The 26,617-nt window shown below is 45.8% G+C and overlaps 1 protein-coding gene across 1 annotated transcript in view; it reads left to right on the forward strand.

The window, feature by feature from the left end:
* Window positions 1–26,617, forward strand: part of sh3tc1 (SH3 domain and tetratricopeptide repeats 1) — a 67,025-nt gene that overhangs the window by 30,453 nt on the left and 9,955 nt on the right. Inside the window, exons 6-13 of the mRNA XM_078412839.1 lie at window positions 1–57; window positions 2,058–2,253; window positions 9,563–9,696; window positions 11,622–11,660; window positions 14,058–15,758; window positions 18,131–18,311; window positions 22,072–22,222; window positions 22,748–22,870. The exon at window positions 1–57 is cut by the window's left edge and continues 14 nt beyond it. Coding sequence (XP_078268965.1) covers window positions 1–57; window positions 2,058–2,253; window positions 9,563–9,696; window positions 11,622–11,660; window positions 14,058–15,758; window positions 18,131–18,311; window positions 22,072–22,222; window positions 22,748–22,870 — 2,582 coding nt within the window. The remainder of the gene's footprint in view (window positions 58–2,057; window positions 2,254–9,562; window positions 9,697–11,621; window positions 11,661–14,057; window positions 15,759–18,130; window positions 18,312–22,071; window positions 22,223–22,747; window positions 22,871–26,617) is intronic.

Genomic DNA, 26,617 nt, shown 5'->3' on the forward strand with positions numbered 1-26,617 from the left:
GGCACCAGGAAGGAACTATGCCAAGCAATGAGGCAGCAGAATTTTCCTGTGCACTGGGTGAGATGCAAATATTTTACAGTAGAGTACGTGACAAAAATGGAAAAAAACAGCTTCTAGAAACATAGAAACATAGAAAAAAGGTGCAGGAGGAGGCCATTCGGTCCTTCGAGCCAGCACTGCCATTCATTGTGATCATGGCTGATCATCCACAATCAATAACCTGTGCCTGCCTTCTCCCCATATGCCTTGATTCCGCTAGCCCCTAGAGCGCTATCTAAATCCATCTAGTGATTTGGCCTCCAAGGCCATCTGTGGCAGAGAATTCCACAAATTCACAACTCTCTGGGTGAAAAACTCTCTGTCCTCCTCATCTCAGTTTTAAATGGCCGCCCCTTTATTCTAAGACTGTGCGGCCCCTGGTTCTGGACTCGCCCAACACTGGGAACATTTTTCCTGCATCCAGCTTGTCCAGTCCTTGTGATTCTATGCAGGAAAGTTTGAGGGACTGTCGGGTAAGGCCCTGGTACACACCTAGCCATGGAAGCTAACTTGAGTGATTAATCTGGAAGTATTTTTGTTTTTCAAAAGTGCACCTATTGTTAGCAATGGTGTCCACAAGTGCTGAGTTTGTTTGAAAATCCATCCAGTTCACTAATTCTCTTTGGGGCAGGAAATCTGCCATCCTTGTCTGTACTTGCCGAAATGTAATTCCAAACACACAGCGATGCAGCGAATTCATAAATGTCACCCAAGTGGTCTAGAAAGCCATTCTATCCAGGGGAATTTAGGGTTGGCCATAAATGTTGCCGGCAATTGCCGTATTCCAACAAAAAAAAAGAATAATTGTTTTAAAACGCACACCGGATTTACCACTGCTTCCAGATTTAAGAATAATTCTAAAAAAGGCGGTGCTGCGGTAGAATTGCTGCCTTACAGCAAATGCAGCGCCGGAGACCCGGGTTCCATCCCGACTACGGGCGCTGTCTGTACGGAGTTTGTACGTTCTCCCCGTGACCTGCGTGGGTTTTCTCCGAGATCTTCGGTTTCCCTCCACGCTCCAAAGACGTACAGGTATGCAGGTAAATTGGCTTGGTAGAAATATAAATTGCCCCGAGTGTGTGTAGGGTAGTGTTGGTGTGTGGGGATCGCTGGTCGGTGTGGACTCGGTGGGCCGAAGGGCATGTTTCTGCGCTGTATCTCTAAATTTTAAAAAACTGAAAACTAAAAGCAGCATTAGGAAATGTGTAGGAAGGAACTGCAGATGTTGGTTAAAACCGAAGACAGACACAAAAAGCTGGAGTAACTCAGCGGGTCAAGTCAAGTTAAGTTTATTTGTCACATACATATAGAAGATGTGCAGTGAAATGAAAGTGGTAATGCCTGCGGATTGTGCTAAACTACAAAACAGAATAGAAACAAAAATTTTAACACAAAAATATAAATTAATACAGTAAATTAAATTAGTCCCTGGTGATATGAGAGTCAACAGTCCTGATGGCCTGTGGGAAGAAACTCCGTCTCATCCTCTCTGTTTTCACAGCGTGACAGCGGAGGCGTTTGCCTGACCGTAGCAGCTGGAACAGTCCGTTGCTGGGGTGGTAGGGGTCCCCCATAATGTTGCTGGCTCTGGATCTGCACCTCCTGATGTATAGGTCCTGCAGGGGGGCGAGTGTAATTCCCATGGTGCGTTCAGCCGAACGCACTGCTCTCCGCAGGGCCTTCCTGTCCTGGGCAGAGCTGTTCCCAAACCAGATTGTGATGTTCCCGGACAAGATGCTTTCTACAGCCCCAGACTAGAAGCACTGAAGGATCCTCAGAGAGACTCTAAAGACTAAAAGCAGCATTAGGAAATGTGTAGGGAGGAAATGCAGATGTTGGTTGAAACCAAAGACAGACACAAAAAGCTGGAGAACCGAAACGTCACCTATTCCTTCTCTCCAGAGACGCTGTCTGACCCGCTGAGTTACTCCAGCTTTTTGTGTCTATCTTCAGCATTGGAAATAGTTGTCGGTGTTGTGAAAAGTTAATTGCAATGTGCTGTGTTTAACCCTGGCCAGGAACTGGCTCCTGCTTGGCAGCGGTTGATTGTGAAGGGTGTGGACCTGACGAGCTGAGCATCCGGGCGGGTGACAGCATAGAGGTCGTCGGCTTGCTCACCACATGTATGCAGTGGTTTCTGGGGAAGAGCGAAACAACCGGACAAACTGGATTTGTAAAAATAAGTCATGTGAAACCAGATGACTTTGTGACACAGTGAGTAATTCTTCCCACATTTGAAATCAAAGTCACGACTCGTCCACCGCTCGAGAGTCGCAGAGTCTCACCTGCCCATCTGGAGGCTAACCATGAGACACACACGCGCCCAGGTCCAAAGATACCAGAAGAGCAAGATAGACCACTCGACCCTTAAAACCGTAGTACGTCACGGCGCCATTTCAGTAGGCAGAAACTTGCAGAAACGTTTAAAAAGAAAAATGACAAACATCTGTGAATTGGTAGATGAGATATATTCTGCATTTTAATGGTATCATCACACACACTGTTCCCCCCAAAACACTGATTACACCGCGAGAGGCATAACGGACGGTGGGGTTTGCTTACTAAAATGGCTCCTTTGCGTACGATACTTCAGTGTCGGTGATTTCAACGGAGTGGTTCCGTCTTGTTCCTCTAGTATCTTTGCCCAGGGCTGATCACCCTGTGTTGGGCTTGCCTCGACTGAGGGTGTCTTGTGATAAAAGGCCGAAGCACCCAGTGACGTTGAGGTACACGACTGAAGATGTGTCCGAATGGTAGCAACATCACCTAGTGGTCACCCCCAAGAACATCACCATGCAAGTCAATTGTAGTGCAAAACTTTAGGGATTGTAACGGCCAGTCCTACTAATCAATCACAGGATGGAAACGGGCCTAACTTCCACGGCAAACAAGATGCCCATCTCAGCCAGTCCCATTTGCCTGCGCTTGACCTATATCGCTCTAAACCACCTTTTATTAACTGACCATTTTATTGGTAAAGATTTATTCACAAAATGCTGGAGTAACTCAGCAGGTCAGGCAGCATCTCAGGAGAGAAGGAATGGGTGACGTTTCGGGTCGAGACCCTTCTTCAGACTGATGTCAATGGGGGGTGACAAAGGAAGGATATAGGTGGAGACCATTATTTATTTATTGGTAAAGTGCTTGCACGAATACTGGGAATTAAATTAAATCATCCTGCAGTTCAACAACTAGTTGTGCGTGCAAAATAAAGAGGAATCATGAGGAAATCAAGAGGATGTATTATCATATCATATATATACAGCCGGAAACAGGCCTTTTCGGCCCTCCAAGTCCGTGCCGCCCAGCGATCCCCGTACATTAACACTATCCTACACCCACTAGGGACAATTTTTACATTTACCCAGCCAATTAACCTACATACCTGTACGTCTTTGGACGTACTGTCCATTCGAAAAGGTGCCTGAGAATGCAAGCTAATACCACAAAAGCTGTAACGAAGTAAGAGTATGATTACCAGCATATATTGTAGCATAAGAACTGAGCGTCGCATTGAAATGTGAAATGAAACGTTTAAGTTTGCCACTGCGCTAGCAGCCAGCTAACCAGGCTTATTTTTTCATATTGTGCCTTCAGTGATTCATTGTACCCCACATGTGCTATAAGAAAACCTAAATGAATAGGGGATAATTTAAGTTGCCTCGTTATTATAAAATGATTACAATGTGTTTGGCTGCATGCCAGGGACAATTTCCCAGCGCGAACAGGGTAATCTTTGACGTGCAGAGGGATCTTCGAGTCCAAGTTCATAGCTCACTGAAGGTGGCAGCACAAGCAGACAAGTTTACCAGAATGCTGCTTGGATTAGAGCGTTTTGGCTACGAGGATAAACTTGGATTGTTTTCTCTGGAACGTCAGAGGTTCAGGGGAGACTTGATTGCGGTAGAGTTGCTGCCTTACAGTGCTTGAAGCGCCAGAGACCCGGGTTCGATCCCGACTACGGGTGCTACCTGTACGGAGTTTGTACGTTCTCCCCGTGACCCCGGGGGTTTTCTCCGAGATCTTCGATTTCTTCCCACACTCCAAAGACGTACAGGTTTGTAGGTAAATTGGCTTGATACAAATGTAAAATGCCTCTAGTGTGTGTAGGATAGTGTTAGTGTGCGGGGTTTGCTGGTCGGTGTTAACTCGCTGCATCACTAAAATAAAAGCAGCATTAGAAATGTGTAGGAAGGAACTGCAGATGTTGGTTGAAATCGAAGATAGACACAAAAAGATGGAGTAACTCAGCGGGTCAGACAGCATCTCTGGAGAAAAGGAACAGGTGACGTTTCGACTCGATAGTAGTACATAGAAATATAGATAAGGTAGACGGTCAGAACCTTTTTCCCCAGGGTGGAAATGTCCAACACTGGGCATAGATTTTTTTAGATTTAGATTTAGAGATACAGCGCGGAAACAGGCCGTTTGGCCCACCGGGTCCGCGCCGCCCAGCGATCCCCGCACATTAACACTATCCTACACACACTAGGGACAATTTTTTACATTTGTCCAGCCAATTAACCTACATACCTGTACGTCTTTGGAGTGTGGGAGGAAACCGAAGATCTCGGAGAAAACCCACGCAGGTCACGGGGAGAACGTACAAACTCCGTACAGACGGCGCCCGTAGTCAGGATCGAACCTGAGTCTCCGGCGCTGCATTTGCTGTAAGGCAGCAACTCTACCGCTGCGCCACCGTGCTACCCTCACATAGCTGTAAAGTGAGAGGGGGAAAGTTTAATGGAGATGTGTGGTGTAAGTTTTGCCACAGAGAGTGGTGGGGGCCTGGAACGCATTGCCAGCAGTGGTGCTACAGGCAGATATGATAGTGGCGTTTAAAAGACTTATAGAGAGGCACATGGGAGTGTCACGAACAAAGGGATATGGATCAAGTACAGGCAGATGAGATAAACAATAGACAATAGGTGCAGGAGTAGGCCATTCGGCCCTTTGAGCCAGCACCACCATTCACTGTGATCATGGCTGATCATCCACAATCAGTACCCCGTTCCTGCCCTCTCCCCATACCCCCTGACCGCTATCTTTAAGAGCTCTATCTAGCTCTCTCTTGAATGCATTCAGAGAATTGGCCTCCACTGCCTTCTGCGGCAAATTCCACAGATTCACAACTGTCTGAGTGAAAAAGTTTTTCCTCATCTCTGTTCTAAATGGCCTACCCCTTATTCTGAAACTGTGGCCCCTTGTTCTGGACTCCCCCAACATTGGGAACATGTTTCCTGCCTTTAGCGTGTCCAATCCCTTAATCATCTTCAATAAGATCCCCTCTCATCCTTCTAAATTCCAGTGTATACAAGCCCAGTCGCTCCATTCTTTCAACATACGACAGTCCCGCCGTCCCGGGAATTAACCTCGTGAACCTATGCAGCACTCCCTCAATAGCAAGAACGTCCTTCCTCAAATTTGGAGACCAAAACTGCACACAGTACTCCAGGTGTGGTGTCACTAGGACCCTGTACAACTACAGAAGGACCTCTTTGCTCCCATACTCAACTTCTCTTGTTATGAAGGCCAACATGCCATTAGCTTTCTTCATTGCCTGGTCAGTGACCAGTGTAACTTGACATGTTCGGAGCAAATATTGTGGGCCTAAGGGCCTATTCCTTGTGCTTCCTTGCAAACATAGGAATGACATTTACAAATAGAATCAAGCCTGCAAATAAGAATATTGCCTTGGAAATAATGGCACAGATTTGCTGAGACTCTCATTAGTATCAATTAATGATATTGTAACATATTTGCACAAGCTGCATGATTGAATTTGAGTAGCAATTGATTAAGGCTTACCAGGCCCTGCCTGAAGTCATTGTGGCTGACCCTGATTAGTCCTGTTTTTTCTTGCCCCCAACCCCCACCCCTGACTTTCAGTCTGAAGAAGGGTCCCGACCAAAAATGTTACCCATCCATTTTCTCCAGAGATGCTTCCTGACCTGGTGAGATTCTCCAGTACTTTGTGGTCTTTCTTTGACCATTGGGTGATGCATCCTGGTTGTTGGCTGCTTGCTCCAAACAGCAGCGTCGATGTGTGGGTCGGATGCAAGCCTGGGCGATGTCATATGAAGGACAGGCTGTTGCCCGTGCAGCACGTACATTATATATTATTATGATAAAGGACAAACGCGCTTTTATAGTGGTGCAGAAATGTGGGAAGCACGACAGCTATTTAAACACAGACGCAAAATGCTGGAGTAAATCAGCGGGGCAGGCAGCATCTCTGGAGAGAAGGAATGGGTAGGACGTTTCGGGTCGAGACTCTTCTCCAGAACGTCACCCACTCCTCTTGTTGTTGAACCTCCCACCTCAGTTTAGTTTAGTTTAGATAAGAGATGCAGCGTGGAAACAGGCCCTTCGAGTCCACACTGGCCAGTAATCCCCACACACTAACATCATCCTACACACACCAGGGACAATTTACACTGATATCAATACAATCAACCTACAAACCTGTACCTTTGTGGAGATGCTGCCCATCCCGGTGAGATACTACCACATTTTGTGCCTATCTTCGGTGTAAACCAGTAACAGCAGTTCCTTCATACACAACTATTTAAACGTGGCAGAATTGCACAAATAGGGATGAACCAGATGATTTAATTCACGATGGTCGCGTTGAGGAGTAAAGAATGACAGGGAAACTGACATGGTGGCGCGGCGGTAGAGTTACTGCGTTAGAGACCCTGGAGACCCGGGTTCCATCCCGACTACGGGCGCTGTCTGTACGGAGTTTGTACGTTCTCCCCGTGACCTGCGTGGGCTTTCTCCAAAAACGTTGGTTTCATCCCACACTCCAAAGACGTACAGGTTTGTAGGTTGATTGGATTGGTATAAGTGTAAATTGTCCCTAGTGTGTGTAGGATGGTGTTAGTGTGTGGGGATCGCTGGTCAGTGTGGACTCGAAGGGCCTGTTTCCGCGCTGCATCTCTTAACTAAACTAAACTAAGCTGAGGAGGGCGGTGCAAGAACAATCCCCTGAGCAGGCTGAGCACCAAATCAGGCGGGAAGTGTTCTTGGTCTGAAATCAGGAAAAATAATCAAATTCCGATGTGTTTTTAATTACTGGAAATTACAGAGAATAAAGGTAGAATTTGAAGAATCATAAAATCTTCATTTTAAACTGTCAATTTCCATCTTATTCTGAGTGAAGGATAATGGACACGTGAAATTAACTTCTCTGGAGTTGAAAGCTGTCGAACAATATTGCCTTTGAATGCCATTTAAAGCTCCGTTGTGCCACAGTCATCCAGATATAACATTTTCAGTGGTCCTTATTGCAAGGACGGTGCAAAATCTTTAAAATCCATATTATCCAAATGCAGCGTAGGTTTACTCGGTTAATTCCCGGAATGGCGGGAATGTCGTATGTTGAAAGACTGGAGCGACTGGGCTTGTATACACTGGAATTTAGAAGGATGAGAGGGGATCTTATCGAAACATATAAGATTATTAAGGGGTTGGACACGTTAGAGGCAGGAAACATGTTCCCAATGTTGGGGGAGTCCAGAACCAGGGGCCACAGTTTAAGAATAAGGGGTAGGCCATTTAGAACGGAGATGAGGAAAAACTTTTTCAGTCAGAGAGTTGTGAATCTGTGGAACTCTCTGCCTCAGAAGGCAGTGGAGGCCAAGTCTCTGAATGCATTCACGAGAGAGCTAGATAGAGCTCTTAAGGATAGCGGAGTCAGGGGGTATGGGGAGAAGGCAGGAACGGGGTACTGATTGAGAATGATCAGCCATGATCACATTGAATGGCGGTGCTGGCTCGAAGGGCCGAATGGCCTCCTCCTGCACCTATTGTCTATTGTCTATCAAGTTCGCGTTTGCAGGTTTTATAATTGTACAACTCCAAGGTACCCTAAGGACGAGGAGATTATCGGTGACAGCAGCTTCTGGACTTCACTGTGTGTTCAGTTGCTTCTCTCTGATTTATGTAGTGATGATGGATAAATGTAGACATGTTGCAATGTGGTCACATCTAGTTATGACCTGTTACCTCTGATGTGAAAAGATGTGTCTGCTAGAAGTAGCAGATTAATTATTGGCCTGGGGTTTCTTGGGAGTGTCAACCAGTTTACATTTGCTGGTCCCTACCCACAAAGTCTGCATTTGGTTTGTCTTAAATACTCGAGCAGTAGCTATGTCCACAAGACAGCAAATGGCATGTTGGCCTTCGTAATGAAAGGGTTTGAGTATAGGAGTAAAGAGGTCTTCCTGCAGTTGTACAGGGCCCTGGTGAGACCACATCTGGAGTATTGTGTACGGTTTTGGTCTCCTAATTTGAGGAAGGACGTCCTCGCTATTGAGGCAGTGCAGTGTAGGTTCACGAGGTTAATCCCCGGGATGTCGGGACTGTCATATGAGGAAAGATTGGCAAGACTGGCCAAAGTATTCACTGGAGTTTAGAAGGATGAGAGGGGATCTTATAGAAACGTATAAAATTATAAAAGGACTTGACAAGCTAGATGCAGGAAATGCAGGAGAGGTTTGGGCCCAACGGGTCCACTTGGTCTAGTATTCCTCTAATCCTTTCTGATCCATGTACCTGTCCAAGTATCTTTTAAATGCAATGATAGTATCTGTCTCAACTCCTTCCTCTGGCAGCTTGTTCCATTTACCCGCCACCCTCTGTGTGGGGATAACATGTTGCCTCTCAGGTTCGTATCATTTAAACCTATGCCCTCTATTTCTTGATTTCCTAGCCTTGTGAAAAAGATTGTTTGCATCCATCTTATCTATTCTCCTCATGATTTTATACACCTCAATACGATCATAGAAACTTAGAAAGTTGGTGCAGGAGGAGGCCATTCAACCCTTCGAGCCAGCATCGCCATTCAATGTGATCATGGCTGATCATCCAGAATCAGTACCCTGTTCCTGCTTTCTCCTCATACCCGCTCAGCCTTTTGCAGTCCATGGAATAAAGTCCCATCCTGTCCATACAAAATGTGAATAACTTTAAAAATATAACACCGATTTCAATGAAACTTCTTCCATTGAGCAAGGTGGGCCTAAAATTGTCATGCTATCGTGTACCGTCTTGGCTGTAGTACAGGAACAAACAAACAAACAAACAAACAAGAGTTTTAGTATATTGACAGATAATCCTACAATTCGGTGTTAAAATTGAAGTAGCTTTCTTTACTTTGAATACACAATTGATGGTTGCAAAGATGTATGATCTGTGGCAGTAATATAGTTCGCCATTTGCTGGTATCACTGACCTGCATCTGATTCCTTGCATCCATGTGATAGTACCAACCACTTTTGATGGTTTTCTGACTATAACGCGCAATACATTAGTGGCATATTTGTGTGCACTGCCGTTGGCTGAGTTTACTGTTTAAAAATCACAGAATCTAGAGTTTCATCCTTGGTGCATGAAGAATGGTGACCGGAGGCCAGGTTATGCTTTGAGTGCACGTCAGAAACACTCTTCTTCACTTACCATTCATCTCTGCGTTTCCTGGAGGCGGATGGAGGAATAACTGCACTGGTTTTGTTCACAGGGCCAAGGATCTGCTGTTTGTCGATGAAGCAGAAAAACATGCTTTTGTGGAGTGTGAAAAGTTCACTGACGAAGATTCCATTAAGTTGCTCCAACAAATGGCGCAGACTGACATCGGTGAGGTTTACCAAATGGGTGAGTGGTGGAGAATAATGGAAGCAAACTTCAATGACCTCTGATTTAATAGTGGAAGAAAATAACTGCAGATGCTGGTACAAATCGAAGGTATTTATTTCACAAAATGCTGGAGTAACTCAGCAGGTCAGGCAGCATCTCAGGAGAGAAGGAATGGGTGACGTTTCGGGTCGAGACCCTTCTTCAGTCTGAAGAAGAATTTATTTCACAAAATGCTGGAGTAACTCAGCAGGTCAGGCAGCATCTCAGGAGAGAAGGAATGGGTGACGTTTCGGGTCGAGCCCCTTCAGTCTGAAGAAAGGTCTCGACCTGAAACATCACCCATTCCTTCTCTCCCGAGATGCTGCCTGACCTGCTGAGTTACTCCAGCATTTTTTGAAATAAATACCTCTGATTTAATAGATTGATTTGCTTTGTAGCCTTTTTTGTATTATTGAAAATGAAAAGAAGCAGTAATTTATTTGACAAACGTGTTTTTTATGCTTTATTTTCTTCTTTCTGCTCCCCTTTATATGAGTAGGAAAGAACTGCAGATGCTGGTTTAAATCGAAGGAAGACAGAAAAAGGCCGGACGAACTCAGCAACTCTGACAGGCAGCAACTCTGGAGAGAAGGAATGGGCGACGTTTCGGGTCGAGTCTGAAGAAGGATCTCGACCCGGAACATCCCCCCATTCCATCTCTCCAGAGATGCTGCCTGTCCCGCTGAGTTACTCCTGCATTTTGTGTCTACCCCCTTTAGAGGTTGTTCCCAAGAGTACCCCCAAAGAGGTTGCTCTTTGGCTACTTTAAGCACCAAGTTATAACTATCTTTTGCTTCCAAAAGGCAGATTTTCTATTTTGCTACTTTTCATCTGCTTAACTCACATTCGTCCTTTATCGAGTAGAAACCTTTGAGAGACCAATGTTTAGTTGCTTTTTTCTTCCCCTAGTTTTTCTACGATTGCATCATAGTTTTAGTAGTTGGGCTTTAAACTTTCTCTCACAAGATTTAAGAAATTATCAGCTGTGGATAAGTGTGAGGTTATCCACTTTGGTGGTAAGAATAGGAAGGCAGATTATTATCTGAATGGTGTCAAGTTAGGAAAAGGGGACGTACAACGAGATCTGGGTGTCCTAGTGCATCAGTCACTGAAAGGAAGCATGCAGGTACAGCAGGCAGTGAAGAATGTTGGCCTTCATAATGAGAAGTGTTGAGTATAGGAGCAAAGAGGTCCTTCTGCAGTTGTACAGGGCCCTAGTGAGACCGCACCTGGAGTGCTGTGCGCAGTTTTGGTCTCCACATTTGAGGAAGGGTATTCTTGCTAATGAGGGCGTGCAACGTAGGCTTAATAGGTTAATTCCCGGAATGGCAGGACTGTCGTATGTTGAAAGACTGGAGCGACTAGGCTTGTATATACTGGAATTTAGAAGGATGAGAGGGGATCTTATCGAAACATATAAGATTATTAAGGGGTTGGACACATTAGAGGCAGGAAACATGTTCCCAATGTTGGGGGAGTCCAGAACCAGGGGCCACAGTTTAAGAATAAGGGGTAGGCCATTTAGAACGTGGATGAGGAAACACTTTTCCTGTAAGAGAGTTGTAAATCTGTGGAATTCTCTGCCTCAGAAAGCAGTGGAGGCCAATTCTCTGAATGCATTCAAGAGAGAGCTAGATAGAGCTCTTAAGGATAGCGGAGCAGGGGGTATGGGGAGAAGGCAGGAAAGGGGTACTGATTGAGACTGATCAGCCATGATCACATTGAATGGTGGTGCTGGCTCGAAGGGCCGAATGGCCTACTCTTGCATCTATTGTCTATCTCTTGCAGTTTTTTCCTTCATAAAATTCTGATAATGTAATATACGACATTTGAACTCCTTTACCGTCATTTGATGTGCTGCATAAGTGTCCATGTTATTCACTAATGTACTATTTTATATCCAGATAAGCTGGAACCAATGGATTTCCAGGAGGATAGAAAAGGTAATTAATCTCTATTGCCAATTGGACACCAATTTACATTATGTAACAGTCATTTGGGATTATTAACCATGTTTTCTTCTGTAATCCCACTAAAACTATCCTGTCCATGTGCCTGCTCAAATGTCTTTTCAATGTTGTTATAGTGCCTGCCTCAACTACCTTCCCTGGCAGCTTGTTCCATATATCCACTCCTCTCTATGTGAAAACTTTGCCCCTCTGGTTCTTTTTAAATCTTTCCCCTCTCACCTTAAACCTATGTCCCTGGTTCTTGCTTCCCCTACCTTTTGTGCAATTACTCTATCCCCCATGACTTTATACATCTCTATAAGATCCTGCATGCCAAGGAATAAACCTCCAGCCTACCCAACCTCTCCCTGAAACTCAGGGCCTCGAGTTCTGGCAAAATCCTCTTAGATCTTCTCTACAGGGAAGGGGAACCGATTTAATGGGAATCCAAAGGGTAACCTTCTCACACAAAGTGTGGTGGTTGTGTGGGACCAGTTGCCAGAGAAGATAACTGAGGCAGGGACTATTGCAACGTTTAAAGAAACTGTTAGACAGGTACATGGATTGGAAAGGTTTGGAGGGATATGGACCGAACGCAGCCAAACCACTTCTAACCTTGTCTATTGCATTTGAAGCTTCCGATGTGGCTTCCTTTACATTGGTGAGACCAAGCCAGACCATGTCTGGCCTCCTCCTGCACCTATTGTCTATTGTCTAAGATTAGAAATTGTTCACCCAGAGATGAACACACTTCTCGACATCTGCGTACCTTTGCGTCCTGTGCTTCTTGTGCGTGGTGGTGGAAAGATTGGTGGAAACAGGACTGCAACGTGAACGCTCTTTCCTTGACCACCCCCCCCCCTCCCCTTTGGATCTCACAGTGATAGTATATGAGGCAGATTGGGAGTCGGAGGGGCAGTTATCATTACACTCCTGTGGACTGAATGCAGGTGTTCTGCAAAACAGTTATCCACTGTGCATTTGGTTTCTCCAGCACAGAGGAGGCCGCATTGCGAGCACTGAATGCAGTGCACAAGATTGGAAGAAGTGTAAGGGAATCGCAGCTACAGGTGGATGTACTACATGGGCCCCTGGATGGTGAGAAGGGGAAGTGCAAGTAGTTGGGGTGGGATATATTAGGCAGCAAGAGAACAGTCAGTTCTTGAAGTTGATGTGTTGGATGCAGGAGAAATGGGCAGGAGTAAAGATCTGAGTGACTTTGACAAGGGCCAAATTGTTATGGCCAGACGACTGGGTCAGAGCATCTCTGAAACGGCAAGGCTTGTGGGGTGCTCCCGGTCAGCAGTGGTGAGTACCTACCGACAGTGGTCCGAGGAGGGACAAACCACAAACCGGAGCCCAAGGCTCATCGATGCGCGAGGGCAACGAAGGCTATCCCGTCTGGTCCGAACCGACAGAAGGTCTACTGTGGCACAAGTCACAGAAAATGTTAATGGTGGTCACGGGAGGAATGTGTCACAATACACAGTGCATCGCACCCTGCTGCGTATGGGGCTGCACACGGAGGACCATCAGCTTATTAGGCAGGTGGTCATAATGTTTTGGCTGTTCAGTGTATGGTCTCTGTTGGAGATACTGACTTGCCTGATGCTACTATTGCTGGCAATAAATAATTTTAATAGGTCTTGCTGCAATGTAAGGAAAGGCCGCTTCATTATCTGATGAGTCACTAATCAAAATGACTCAAATGGATTACCGCATGATGAAAATCAAACTTGTGTCTCTTGTCTAATAGCCCAGGCAGTCACTGAATATATAGCACAATAACAGGAATATAATGCTGCACTGCCCTTATTAAATAATACATAGATAATCAAAATATTTGATTACATGTAGCAACTGTATAATGGATGATTTAGAAATATGGAAAGTTATGTTGTAATTGAAATGTTATTGTATGATGGCAATCTGATAAACTGTTTATTCACAAAATGCTGGAGTAACTCAGCGGGTCAGGCAGCATCTCAGGAAAGAAGGAATGGGTGACGTTGTTTCGGGTCGAGACCCTTCTTCGGACTGATGTCAGGGGGGCGGGACAAAGGGAGGATATAGGTGGAGACAGGAAGTTAGAGGGACCTTTGCTGGATTCAGCTGTTTTATTTAGACAATAGACAATAGGTGCAGGAGTAGGCCATTCGGACCGTCGAGCCAGCACCGCCATTCACTGTGATCATGGCTGATAACGCCATCAGTCTGAAGAAGAGACTCGACCCGAAACGTCACCCATTCCTTCTCTCCTGAGATGCTGCCTGACCTGCTGAGTTACTCCAGCATTTTGTGATGCCTCCGATGGCTGATATTTATTTGCCTTTTAGTACTATCGTTTTGATTCCGTTACTCCCAGACAAATAAACCATTTCTTCCTTGCAGGAGACTACCATACTCCAAGTAAACTGGACGTTGAGGTATTGAAAGCTCAGCTGAACGAAGATGTGTGCGGGTTACAGGAGGGACAGTGCGAGCAATGGGAGAAAGAGAGGGAAGCGATTGAACAGGATTCTGGAGGATGTAATCGGAAGGATGCGCCGGAGTTCGAAAGCCCACACGAGTCACCGCGGTTCCATGTTGGTGACCCGCAGGTCCTGGACGACACTGAAACACTCCATCCTTTGTTGGCCTTCTTGGACAATCGGGAGTTTTGCAAGGACTTCGAAAACCTCTACGACTCCAGTTTTTCTTTTCTGTCGTCCACGTTTCACGGCTACAGTGAAGTGAAGGGGTTGATTCGGTATCTCGAGGTGGCCCGGGAGGCAGCAAGAAAACGGCAGATGCAGTGGGCTCAAGCGAGGCTCTCTTTCCTCCTGGGCAGAATGTGCGCCAAGAAGTTCAAGTTCTCGCAGGCCCGGGTTTACTTTGAGGAGGCCCAGTGCCTGATGAATGGACGTTTCACCGACATGTTCCTCCTAATTGCTGTGTATGCGAACCTTGTTGCCGTTTACTTGAAGCAGAAAAACCAAGAGAAACACTCTGCCCTCTTCGAGAAGATTGCAGCCTTGCTCATGGCTCTCCCCAACTACATCAGTTCCACGGACACTGAAGCCGAGATTCTGAGATACATTTTGAAGAAGGCAGTGCTAACAGAAAATAAACTTGCTGAAGCAAGGGCGTGCTTCCTTTTGGCAAAATTTCATATCAAGCTTAAGCAGTACGAAGAAGGGTTGCCCTTCATCGAAAGGCTGCAGTTCTTGAGAAATGCCGCAAAATTAGAACACGAGACCTCTCTAGACTTTTATTTTACTCTTGGATCGCTGTATTATCAAGAATGTCTACCAAATCTTGCTATAAGTTGTGTGAAGCGTTCATGTTTACGGCCTGCAACAGCATTAATGGATAGTTTGAAATGCACTAACTTTATAATGGAAGGGGCCTGTAAAATGGGTGGAGAAACGCCGATGATTCCAACACAGGTGGCACCTTGCCTCCAGCGGGCACTCTCTTCAGCAAACAGCCTTGGTAAGGGCAACATGAGCCGAACCATTTGCCTCAGCTTGTCGAAACTTTATAAGCTTCATGGAAAATACGAGAAAGCAATTCACTACATGGAAATGGCCATTGACATCAGAGCTTCCGCTGGTGTTGAAGAGGTGATCAATGCAGTCATTTCTCTTGCATGGTTGCACATTCTGAATCGCCAACCTACAAAGGCCATTGAATTTTTAAATATTCTGCTGGAATCCACCTCTGTCCTGAATTACTCTGTTCAACAGGGGGCTGTTTACAATATGATAGCGATCTCAATGAGAAAAATGAAAAATGTCAAGGAAGCCATTAAGAGCTATGTTGCGGCCCTTTTGATCTCTCTGAATTCAGAAAAGACGCTTAATCAGGCCATTGCCCACGCGAACTTTGGTATGCTTTGCCTTTGGTCAAAGACCAGTCGACTTTCTGAACATTTACTTTTAAAGTCCGTTCATCTTTTCTTTGAATTGCAAAGTCTGCCCTCTGATGGCAATCTTATCCAGGTTCTAACTATGCTGGGACACCATTATATTGATCAAGAATTGCAAGAAAATGGGATATTTTGTTATGAATGTGCACTTCTGATTGCATTGAACGCAAATCGTATTGAAAGTAAGTACTTGCCTTTTGATAAGGACAGAGAGATTTTTTTTTCCCCAAAGCGTTTACAAGGTCAAAAAAAGTAAGTGAAGATTTCCCGGACATCAAGATGGACTGCTGGCTTAGCCATCCATTGTTAGATCCAACTGGATCTCATTTTTGTTTAGGAAGTGGAGACAATCCTGGAAATTGTAGTCCAGTGAGCCTTAAGAGTGGAGGAGAAGCCAATGGAAGGGATTCTTCGGGATTCAGGAATTTAGAAGGATGAGAGCGGATCTTATCGAAACGTATAAGATTATTAAGGGGTTGGACACGTTAGATGCAGGAAACATGTTCCCAATGTTGGGGGAGTCCAGAACAAGGGGCCACAGTTTAAGAATAAGGGGTAGGCCATTTAGAACGGAGATGAGGAAAAACATTTTCAGTCAGAGAGTTGTGAATCTGTGGAATTCTCTGCCTCAGAAGGCAGTGGAGGCCAATTCTCTGAATGCATTCAAGAGAGAGCTAGATAGAGCTCTTAAGGATAGCGGAGTCAAGGGGTATGGGGAGAAGGCAGGAACGGGGTACTGATTGAGAATGATCAGCCATGATCACATTGAATGGCGGTGCTGGCTCGAAAGGCCGAATGGCCTCCTCCTGCACCTATTGTCTATTGTCGACCGAACATCATAGTCACCTAACCTACCCAACATCGTAGCCTAGCCTAGCTTGACTTAAACGTGCTCAGAACACTTACATTAGCCGACACTGTATCCAAAAACCGTTGGCAACAGAGTACACTGTAGAGTATGGGTTGTTTACACTCGTGATGGCGTGGCTGGCTGGGAGCTGCGGCTCACTGCCGTGGCCCGGCATCATGAGAGAGTATCGTACCGCATATCGCCAGCCCGGGAAAAGGTCACAATTCAAAATTCGAAGTACACCGAATGTGTATCGCTTTTGCACCAACGTAAAGTCGAAATATCGTAAGTCGAAGCATCGTACGTCAAGGAGCATCTGTAGTTTAGTGACTGAAGAGTAAATGAGAAGTAATCTGTTTGATTTTGTTCTGTCAGGCTAGTAACCATATAAATTAAGATTTCATCACTGTTGAGTATTTTTCTCCATTTTAAAAATATTGAACACTCAGTATTGGATGCACAGTGGATGCTTCCTGATGTAACATGTAGAAGCAAGGAATTGCAGAGGCTGTTTTGTTTTTTTAAAAGACCCACTGTGCTGGGGTAACTCAGTGTCTCAGACAGAATCAAAGGAGGACATGGATCAATGACATTTCGGGTCAGGATCCTTCTTCAGTCTGCGTGTCTTAGTGTGTTTTTTTCCCCCCGATTTAACATACTAATGTTTGTCTCCTCGTACCATCCAAACATTGAGGACAAACTCATAGACTCATAGAGTGTTGCAGCATGGAAACAGGCCCTTCAGCCCAACTTGCCCACGCCGGCCAACATGTCCCAGCTACACTGATCCCAACTGCCTGCGTTTGGTCCTTATCCCTCCAAACCTGTCCTATCCATTCTCTATTCTGATATTTAAAGCCACTTAATGGAACGCTGAGAAATATTGATCTGAAGCCAATATTTGACTGGGAAAACAAAAAACCCGCTGAGTTACTCCAGTATTTTGTGTCTGAAGAAGGGTCTCGACCCAATACGTCACCCATTCCTTCTCTCCTGAGATGCTGTGATTTACTCCAGCATTTTGTGTCTGCCAACATTTGACTATTGCATGCACTTCAACAGCCACTTGTTCATCACAGAAGGCAGTGGAGGCCAATTCTCTGAATGCATTCAAGAGAGAGCTACATAGAGCTCTTAAGGATAACGGAGTCAGGACCAGCGATTCCTTAAGAGCTCTATCTAGCTCTCTCTTGAATGCATTCAGAGAATTGGCCTCCACTGCCTTCTGAGGCAGAGAATTCCACAGATTCACAACTCTCTGACTGAAAAGGGTTTTCCTCATCTCCATTCTAAATGGCCTACCCCTTATTCTCAAACTGTGGTCCCTGGTTCTGGACTCCCCCAACATTGGGAACATGTTTCCTGCCTCTAACGTGTCCAACCCCTTAATAATCTTATATGTTTCGATAAGATCCCCTCTCATCCTTCTAAATTCCAGTGTTTAGTACACTTCGAGTCGCCTGCTAATTCAAATAAATTGTTTCAGGTTGTTGATTCCTGCCGCTAAATTACTTGATGCTCAATGTTGCCCGAATACATTTCTAAAAAATCTAATTTTGTTTAATGCAATGAACTAGAGAAATTATTTTTGAAGGAGAGATTGTCTGGTTCTATCTTAAATGATATTTCTTTAATTATGCCACGACTGTGCCTCAAACAGCGCATATAATTTCTGTTTAAATGTTTCTTTTTTTTAAAATTCAGGCCAAGTACAAGTTACTCAGTTGCTGTGCCAATTTTACAGTTCTATCCGACCAAATGAAGCCCAGTGTATTGTCTACAATGAATTTCTGCTTTACCTAGCCCGTAAGTTGGCAAACAAGGAACTCGAGGGCCATGTTCTGCAAAACACCAGTCAACTGTACCTCAACTTGGGAACTGAAAGGTAAAGACACTGAATAGAATTTGAACACACGGATAGAAAAGTGGCCCCATGTTCAGTTGAGCTTATAGGACTTGGTATTACAATCCCCACTGTAATCGGCACCTTCTTAATCTCTTGAGTGGGGGTAAGGGTAAGCAGGAAGGAAGCAGAGGGCGAGGGTGGAAGGTTGCTTCCCCACGGACTGGAGGCCTGGGAATATTGGTTTGCCTCCGGGTTTGATGCTGGGCCCGTAACTGTTTGTCATCAAAATCAATGATGTGGATGAGAACATACACGGCAAGATTAGCAAGTTTGCAGATGATACGAAAGTGGGTGGTTTTGCAGAGAGTGAAGATGGCTGTGAAAAATTGCTGTAGGTTCTTGATCAATTGGCCAGGTGGGTTGATGGGATTTAATACAGAGAAACGTGAGGTGTTGCATTTTGGGGACGTCTAACATGAGCAGGGCCTACATAGTGAATGGTAGGGCTCTGGGGAGTGTTGTAGAGTAGTGGGATCTAGGAGTGCAGGTGAAGGGTGCCTTGAAGGTGATCGCAGGTAAAGAGGCTTTTGGCACATTGGCCTTCAACATACGGGGCTGTCGTATGTTGAAAGACTGGAGCGACTGGGCTTGTATACACTGGAATTTAGAAGGATGAGAGGGGATCTTATCGAAACATACAAGATTATTAAGGGATTGGACACGTTAGAGGCAGGAAACATGTACCCAATGTTGGGGGGGTCCAGAACCAGGGGCCACAGTTTAAGAATAAGGAGTAGGCCATTTAGAACGGAGATGAGGAAAAACTTTTTCAGTCAGAGAGTTGTAAATCTGTGGAATTCTCTGCCTCAGCCTCAGAAGGCAGTGGAGGCCATTTCCCTGGATGCTTTCAAGAGAGAGCTAGATAGAGCCAAAACGATCCTCTTCCTAATTTTTGTAGGAAGAAAACATTTTTGTAGGAAGAAACAGGGGGTATGGGGAGAAGGCAGGAATGGGGTACTGATTGAGAATGATCAGCCATGATCACATTGAATGGTGGTGCTGGCTCGAAGGGCCGAATGGCCTCCTCCTGCACCTATTGTCTATTGTCTATTATTCTTCAGGCAATAATGTGCGTGTCACTCGGCTTCCCGAAGTTTCCCCTCATGTAGGAAATGTGGAGAAAAAGTGAGATAACATAGAACTGGTGTGAACAGGTGATCTGTGGGCAGCGTGGTCTCGGTGGGCCAACGGGCCTGTTTCCACACTGTTTCTCCAAACAAATCTGCTGGAGAAACTCAGCTTTGATTCTTAAAGGGTTGACGGTGGACATGCAATGGAAGGCATTTAAAGACCGCATGGATGAACTACAACAATTGTTCATCCCAGTTTGGCAAAAGAATAAATCAGGGAAGGTAGTGCATCCGTGGCTAACAAGGGAGATTAGGGATAGTATCAAAACAAAAGATGAAGCGTACAAATTAGCAAGATAAAGCAGCCTACCAGAGGACTGGGAGAAATTCAGAGTCCAGCAGAGGAGGACAAAGGGCTTAATTAGGAAAGGGAAAATAGATTATGAAAGAAAACTGGCAGGGAACATAAAAACTGACTGCAAAAGCTTTTATAGATATGTGAAGAGAAAAAGATTAGTTAAAACAAATGTAGGTCCCTTGCAGTCAGAAACAGGTGAATTGGTCATGGGGAACAAGGACATGGCAGACCAATTGAATAACTACTTTGGTTCTGTCTTCACTAAGGAAGACATAAATAATCTGCCGGAAATGGCAGGGGACCGGGGGTCAAATGAGATGGAGGAACTGAGTGAAATCCAGGTTAGTCGGGAAGTGGTGTTAGGTAAATTGAATGGATGAAGGCCGATAAATCCCCAGGGCCAGATAGGCTGCATCCCAGAGTGCTTAAGGAGGTAGCCCCAGAAATAGTGGATGCATTAGTGATAATTTTTCAAAACTCTTTGGATTCTGAAGTAGTTTCTGAGGATTGGAGGGTAGCTAATGTAACCCCACTTTTCAAAAAGGGAGGGAGAGAGAAAACGGGGAATTACAGGCCAGTTAGTCTAACATCGGTAGTGGGGAAAATGCTAGACTCAGTTATTAAAGATGGGATAGCAGCACATTTGGAAAGTGGTGAAATCATTGGACAAAGTCAGCATGGATTTATGAAAGGTAAATCATGTCTGACGAATCTTATAGAATTTTTCGAGGATGTAACTAGTAGAGTGGATAAGGGAGAACCAGTGGATGTGTTATATCTGGACTTCCAGAAGGCTTTCGACAAGGTCCCACATAAGAGATTAGTATGCAAACTTAAAGCACACGGTATTGTGGGTTCAGTATTGATGTGGATAGAGAACTGGCTGGCAGACAGGAAGCAAAGAGTAGGAATAAACGGGTCCTTTTCAGAATGGCAGGCAGTGACTAGTGGGGTACCGCAAGGCTCACTGCTTGGACCCCAGCTATTTACAATATATATTAATGATTTGGACGAGGGAATTGAATGCAACATCTCCAAGTTTGCGGATGACACGAAGCTGGGGGGCAGTGTTAGCTGTGAGGAGGATGCTAGGAGGCTGCAACGTGACTTGGATAGGTTAGGTGAGTGGGCAAAGGCATGGCAGATGCAGTATAATGTGGATAAATGTGAGGTTATCCACTTTGGTGGCAAGAACAGGAAAGCAGACTATTACCTGAATGGTGGCCGATGAGGAGAAGGGGAGATGCAACGAGACCTGGGTGTCGTGGTACAGCAGTCATTGAAAGTAGGCATGCAGGTGCAGCAGGCAGTGAAGAAAGCGAATGGTATGTTGGCATTCATAGCGAGGGGATTTGAGTATAGGAGCAGGGAGGTTCTGCTGCAGTTGTACAGGGCATTGGTGAGACCACACCTGGAGTATTGCGTACAGTTTTGGTCTCCTAATCTGAGGAAAGACATTCTTGCCATAGAGGGAGTACAGAGAAGGTTCACCAGATTGATTCCTGGGATGGCAGGACTTTCATATGAAGAAAGACTGGATAGACTCGGCTTGTACTCGCTGGAATTTAGAAGATTGAGGGGGGATCTTATAGAAACTTACAAAATTCAAGGGGTTGGACAGGCTAGATGCAGGAAGATTGTTCCCGATGTTGGGGAAGTTCAGAACAAGGGGTCACAGTTTAAGGATAAGGGGGAAGTCTTTTAGGACCGAGATGAGAAAGTTTTTTTTCACACAGAGAGTGGTGAATCTGTGGAATTCTCTGCCACAGAAGGTAGTTGAGGCCAGTTCATTGGCTATATTTAAGAGGGAGTTAGATGTGGCCCTTGTGGCTAAAGGGATCAGGGGGTATGGAGAGAAGGCAGGTACGGGATACTGAGTTGGATGATCAGCCATGATCATATTGAATGGCGGTGCAGGCTCGAAGGGCCGAATGGCCTACTCCTGCACCTATTTTCTATGTTTCTATGGTCAGGTAGGATCTGAGCTGGGAAATTGGACAGTCGACATTTCAGACCAGGAGCTTTACCTGGACCGAGACTGCATGTGTTGGAGGAGACACAAGAGACTGAAGATCTGTGAGTCCAAGTGAAGGGTCTGACCTGAAACATCAACTGTCCATTTCCCTCACGGATGCTGCCCAGCCCGCTGAGTTTCTTCACCACCCTATGAAAATATATTGAATCATGTGTGCTGTGTACAAGGCCCGGGAAAGCATGGTCGGTATCATCTCCTTTTGTCGATTGTTACGTCAAATTGAAATAACTGCCCCAACCCCAGCCCTCTAGTGAAGTCTTTCTCTTATAAACACAGGGCGTTCAGAACAGCATTGGAGCACACCAAACAAAGTCTTAGAATCTTTATTGATCTGAAGAAAAAAGAGAAGGAGGCTTATGCTTGGCTGCAGGCTGGGAAGATATATTATATTCTGGGACAGAATGAATTGGTGGATCTGTACATCCAGGTAAAGAAAATTCAGCTTCAACCTAGCAGTAATGTATGTTTTCTCGTAGAGTTGGTCCAAATTTGAAGTTATTAATATTACCAATGCAGATACTGAGAAAGGCAACATGATGATGATTCTCTCCCAGCGTTTCATCAATAACGATGATACAATTTTCCCAACTTCAGATAGTTCCTCTGTCCCTCTCTTTCCCCTCCCCCTTCCCAGTTCTCCCACTGGTCTTCCTGTCTCCGACTGCATCCTATCTTTGTCCCGCCCCCTCCCCTGACATCAATCTGAAGAAGGGTCTCGACCCGAAACGTCACCCATTCCTTCTCTCCCGAGATGCTGCCTGACCCGCTGAGTTTAGCCTCACTCCAGCATTTCGATTTCAACCAGCATCTGCAGTTTTTCTTCCCTATACAATTCATTCTTGTGACTTAAAGTCGATTAGCCCAACTTGAACGTGAGGATATTTCTTGTCAATATCCTGCGATTTGCTTTGTGTAATAATGATGTGCGTAAAATTGTGATCACAAATTTAAGGTTGCCCAAGAGGCTGCTCTGAACACAGAAAGACTGGAGTTTGCAATGACAATTTTGGAATCTGCCGGAGATGTGTTCTTTAATGGGTCAAAGGACCGAGAAAAAGCCATACCATTCTACAGGGTAAGTACCTCTAACGTTTTCTCAAAGTATTAAATCTGACATTCCAGTGGAACGGGGTGATGGGAGTAGAATTGATCACTCAAATCAAGGGCCAGCTTTGGCACGCAACTGAAACCCTTGAGGTTCTACCTTTGTGAGATCAATTGGAAAGGAGTTGTGGGCAAATCTTCGGTCCAATTCCCATTTCTCTGCATTTCACCTTCGCTCAGCCCGCCTGGACCTACCTGATTTCCCGGCAACCAGACACTTCAATTCCCCTTCCCATTCCCACACTGACCTTTCTGTCCTCGGCCTCCTCCATTATCAGAGTGAGGCTAAACGCAAACTGGAGGAACAGCATCTCATATTTTTGTTTGGGCAGCTAACAACCCAGTGGTATGAAAATTGATTTCTCGAACTCTCAAGTAACCCCTGCACTCCCTCTCTCTCCATCCCCCCACCCAAGCTTCAAAGTCTTCTTGTTGAGTCTCATTGTCTGTAGAAGAATGAGGAGATCTTATTAAGGGGTTGGACACGTTAGAGGCAGGAAACATGTTCCCAATGTTGGGGGAGTCCAGAACAAGGGCCCACAGTTTAAGAATAAGGGGTAGGCCATTTAGAACTGAGATGAGGAAAAACTTTTTCAGTCAGAGAGTTGTGAATCTGTGGAATTCTCTGCCTCAGAAGGCAGTGGAGGCCAATTCTCTGAATGCATTCAAGAGAGAGCTAGATTGAGCTCTTAAGGATAGCGGAGTCAGGGGGTATGGGGAGAAGGCAGGAATGGGGTACTGATTGAGAATGATCATCCATGATCACATTGAATTGGCGGTGCTGGCTCGAAGGGCCGAATGACCTCCTCCTGCACCTATTGTCTATTGTCTACTCGTTCTCACCTGGCACACAGCTAACAATGGCCCGTTTCCTTTATCATTGTCACTTTTTTGTACATCTTTCCTTCGTTTGTTCTACATCTCTTTACATCACCGTCTATATCTCTCGTTTCCCTTTCCCCTGACTCTGAAGAAGGGTCTCGACCCCGAAACGTCACCAATTCCCTTTCCCCCCGAGATGCTGCCAGTCCCGCTGAGTTGATCCAGCATTTTGTGTCTATCTTCAGTTTAAACCAGCATCCGCAGTTCCTTCCTACACGTTTAAGAAAATAACTGCAGATGCTGGTACAAAATCGATTTATTCACAAAATGCTGGAGTAACTCAGCAGGTCTGGCAGCATCTCGGGAGAGAAGGAATGGGTGACGCACCCCCGACATCAGTCTGAAGAAGGGTCTCGACCCGAAACGTCACCCATTCCTTCTCTCCCAAGATGCTGCCTGACCTGCTGAGTTACTCCACCATTTTGTGAATAAATCCTTCCTACACGTTCTCTGTGTGAAAACATGTTTGTCTGAGAATATATTAAGCCTCCATCAAGAATTAGGTCTGCTTTTGTTCAAAGATGTGGCTGTTGACTAAGCCTGTGGGTATGGATTACCTGTTGAATCGTTCAGCCATTTTGTGGGCAGGGTTTGCATTATCCTCATCATGCCATGCCAACATGCTGTGCAAGGGGCAGAACGGTGGCGCAGCGGTAGAGTTGCTGCCTGACAGCGGTTTGGATCCCGACTACGGGTGCTGTCTGTTCCGAGTTTGTACGTTCCCCCCCCCTTTCTCCGGGTGCTCCGGTTTCCTCCCACACTCCCAAAGACACACGGGTTTGTAGGTTAATTGGCTTGGTATAAATGTAGAAATTGTCCCTAGTGCGTGTAGGATTGCGTTAGCGTGCGGGGATCGCTGGCCGGTGCGGACTCGGTGGGGCGGAAGGGCCTGTTTCCACGTTGTATCTCCAAATTAAACTAAAAACAAATTTACACAGGCCTTGCTGCTGTATGAGACCTTGATTATATTGGATAGTGGGTTGTGTTTACGTCAATAGTGGCAGATCCATGGAAGTTCATGCTCTCCACAGAGGTCAACAGTAAATGCTTCTGCCCGCGACAGGTAGCAAGTGTCTGCTCGTTAGTTTTATGTAGAGTTGCGATGTCATCCTTAATCAATATTGTCACAACCCTTTTTGTTTTTAAATCTTCCCCATTGTTCCAGAGTTTTTGGTAACCGAGAATACTGGGAATCCATTTTTGGTCTTTATTTGTTTCCAAATTTTATTGTTAAAGACTAGATCCATTCATCACATCCCCCAGATACAGGTCTTCCCACATGATCGACTTGTATCTTAAAAAATCGAGAATGGAATGGAATACTTTATTGTCACATGTGACGAGGCACAGTGAGATTCTTTGCTTGCATATATACCCAATGTATACAAATAGCGACCACCTCCAGGTGAGGCAGAGGTTCACCTGCACCTCCTCCAACCTCATCTATTGCATCCGCTGCTCTAGATGTCAACTTCTTTACATCAGCGAAACCAAACGCAGGCTCGGCGATCGCTTCGCTCAACACCTGCGCTCGGTCCGCCTTAACCAACCTGATCTCCCGGTGGCTGAGCACTTCAGCTCCCCCTCCCACTCCCAGTCTGACCTTTCTGTCATGGGCCTCCTCCAGTGCCATAGTGAGGCCCACCGGAAACTGGAGGAACAGCACCTCATATTTCACTTGGGCAGCTTGCAGCCCAGCGGTATGAACATTGACTTCTCCAACTTTAGATAGTTCCTCTGCCCCTCTCTTCCCCTCCCACTTCCCAGATCTCCCACTGTCTTCCTGTCTCCACCTATATCCTTCCTTTGTCCCGCCCCCCTGACATCAGTCTGAAGAAGGGTCTCGACCCGAAACGTCACCCATTCCTTCTCTCCTGAGATGCTGCCTGACCTGCTGAGTTACTCCAGCATTTTGTGAATACATACCTTCGATTTGTACCAGCATCTGCAGTTATTTTCTTACACCTATGGCGCAGGCAAAGTTACAAAACACGCCGGCTCCTCCTTTTGTCCACCCCCCCCCCCCCCCCCCACACACACACAGCGGTTCCCCCACACTGGGTCCCCATTGTCCTTTGTTCTCCCCCCCTCCCACTCACTGCGGTCCCCTCTCGCCGGGTCCTCCATTGTTCGTCCCTCCGTCACGTCGGCCCTCCACGCTCTCATTGACCGTCGACCGCCGAGGCCTCACCGCTGTCGACGCCCCACTTCACGCCTCCGTGATGCTGACCTGGGTCCCAGCCACGGGCTCCGTCGGCCCAACGCTTCCATCCGCCCCTCCTCCGTCCAACCCGCCAGGCCCCAGCCAGGCCCCAACCCAGAAAGATGGCTCTTATTTTGTGGCCAAGAGAATATTCCATTAATTGGCGTTGGATGGTGTGAACCACTGGCTTTGCTGCCTGATTTCTTGACCTGATGCCCCATTGCCTTGACCTCGTTGTTTAGAGTGGCGAATAAAAATTGCAACAGCTTTTTAAGTTCCACGCAGTCCTATTTGTGATTGTAGTCCGGAGCCACCACATTGACTCCATTTGCACCTCATGCAGCCTCTGAAAAGCAGCCTAAATAATCAAAGACTCACCCCAGACCCGGTCATTCCTCTTTCTCCCGGCTCCTGTCTGGCAGATGGTACAGAGAAGGTTGAAATAATGCCTCAGCAGACTCAGGAACAGCTCTGTTATCATGATGGAATTGCATATAAAAAATTCGAGAATGGAATGGAATACTTTATTGTCACATGTGACGAGGCGCAGTGAGATTTGTTGCTTACAAACCCAATGTATACAAATAGCGGCCACCTACGGCGCTGACAAAGGTACAAAGCCCACCGGCTCCT

Source organism: Rhinoraja longicauda, chromosome 1 (assembly GCF_053455715.1).
Source record: "Rhinoraja longicauda isolate Sanriku21f chromosome 1, sRhiLon1.1, whole genome shotgun sequence".
NCBI classification, from domain to species: domain Eukaryota; kingdom Metazoa; phylum Chordata; class Chondrichthyes; order Rajiformes; family Arhynchobatidae; genus Rhinoraja; species Rhinoraja longicauda.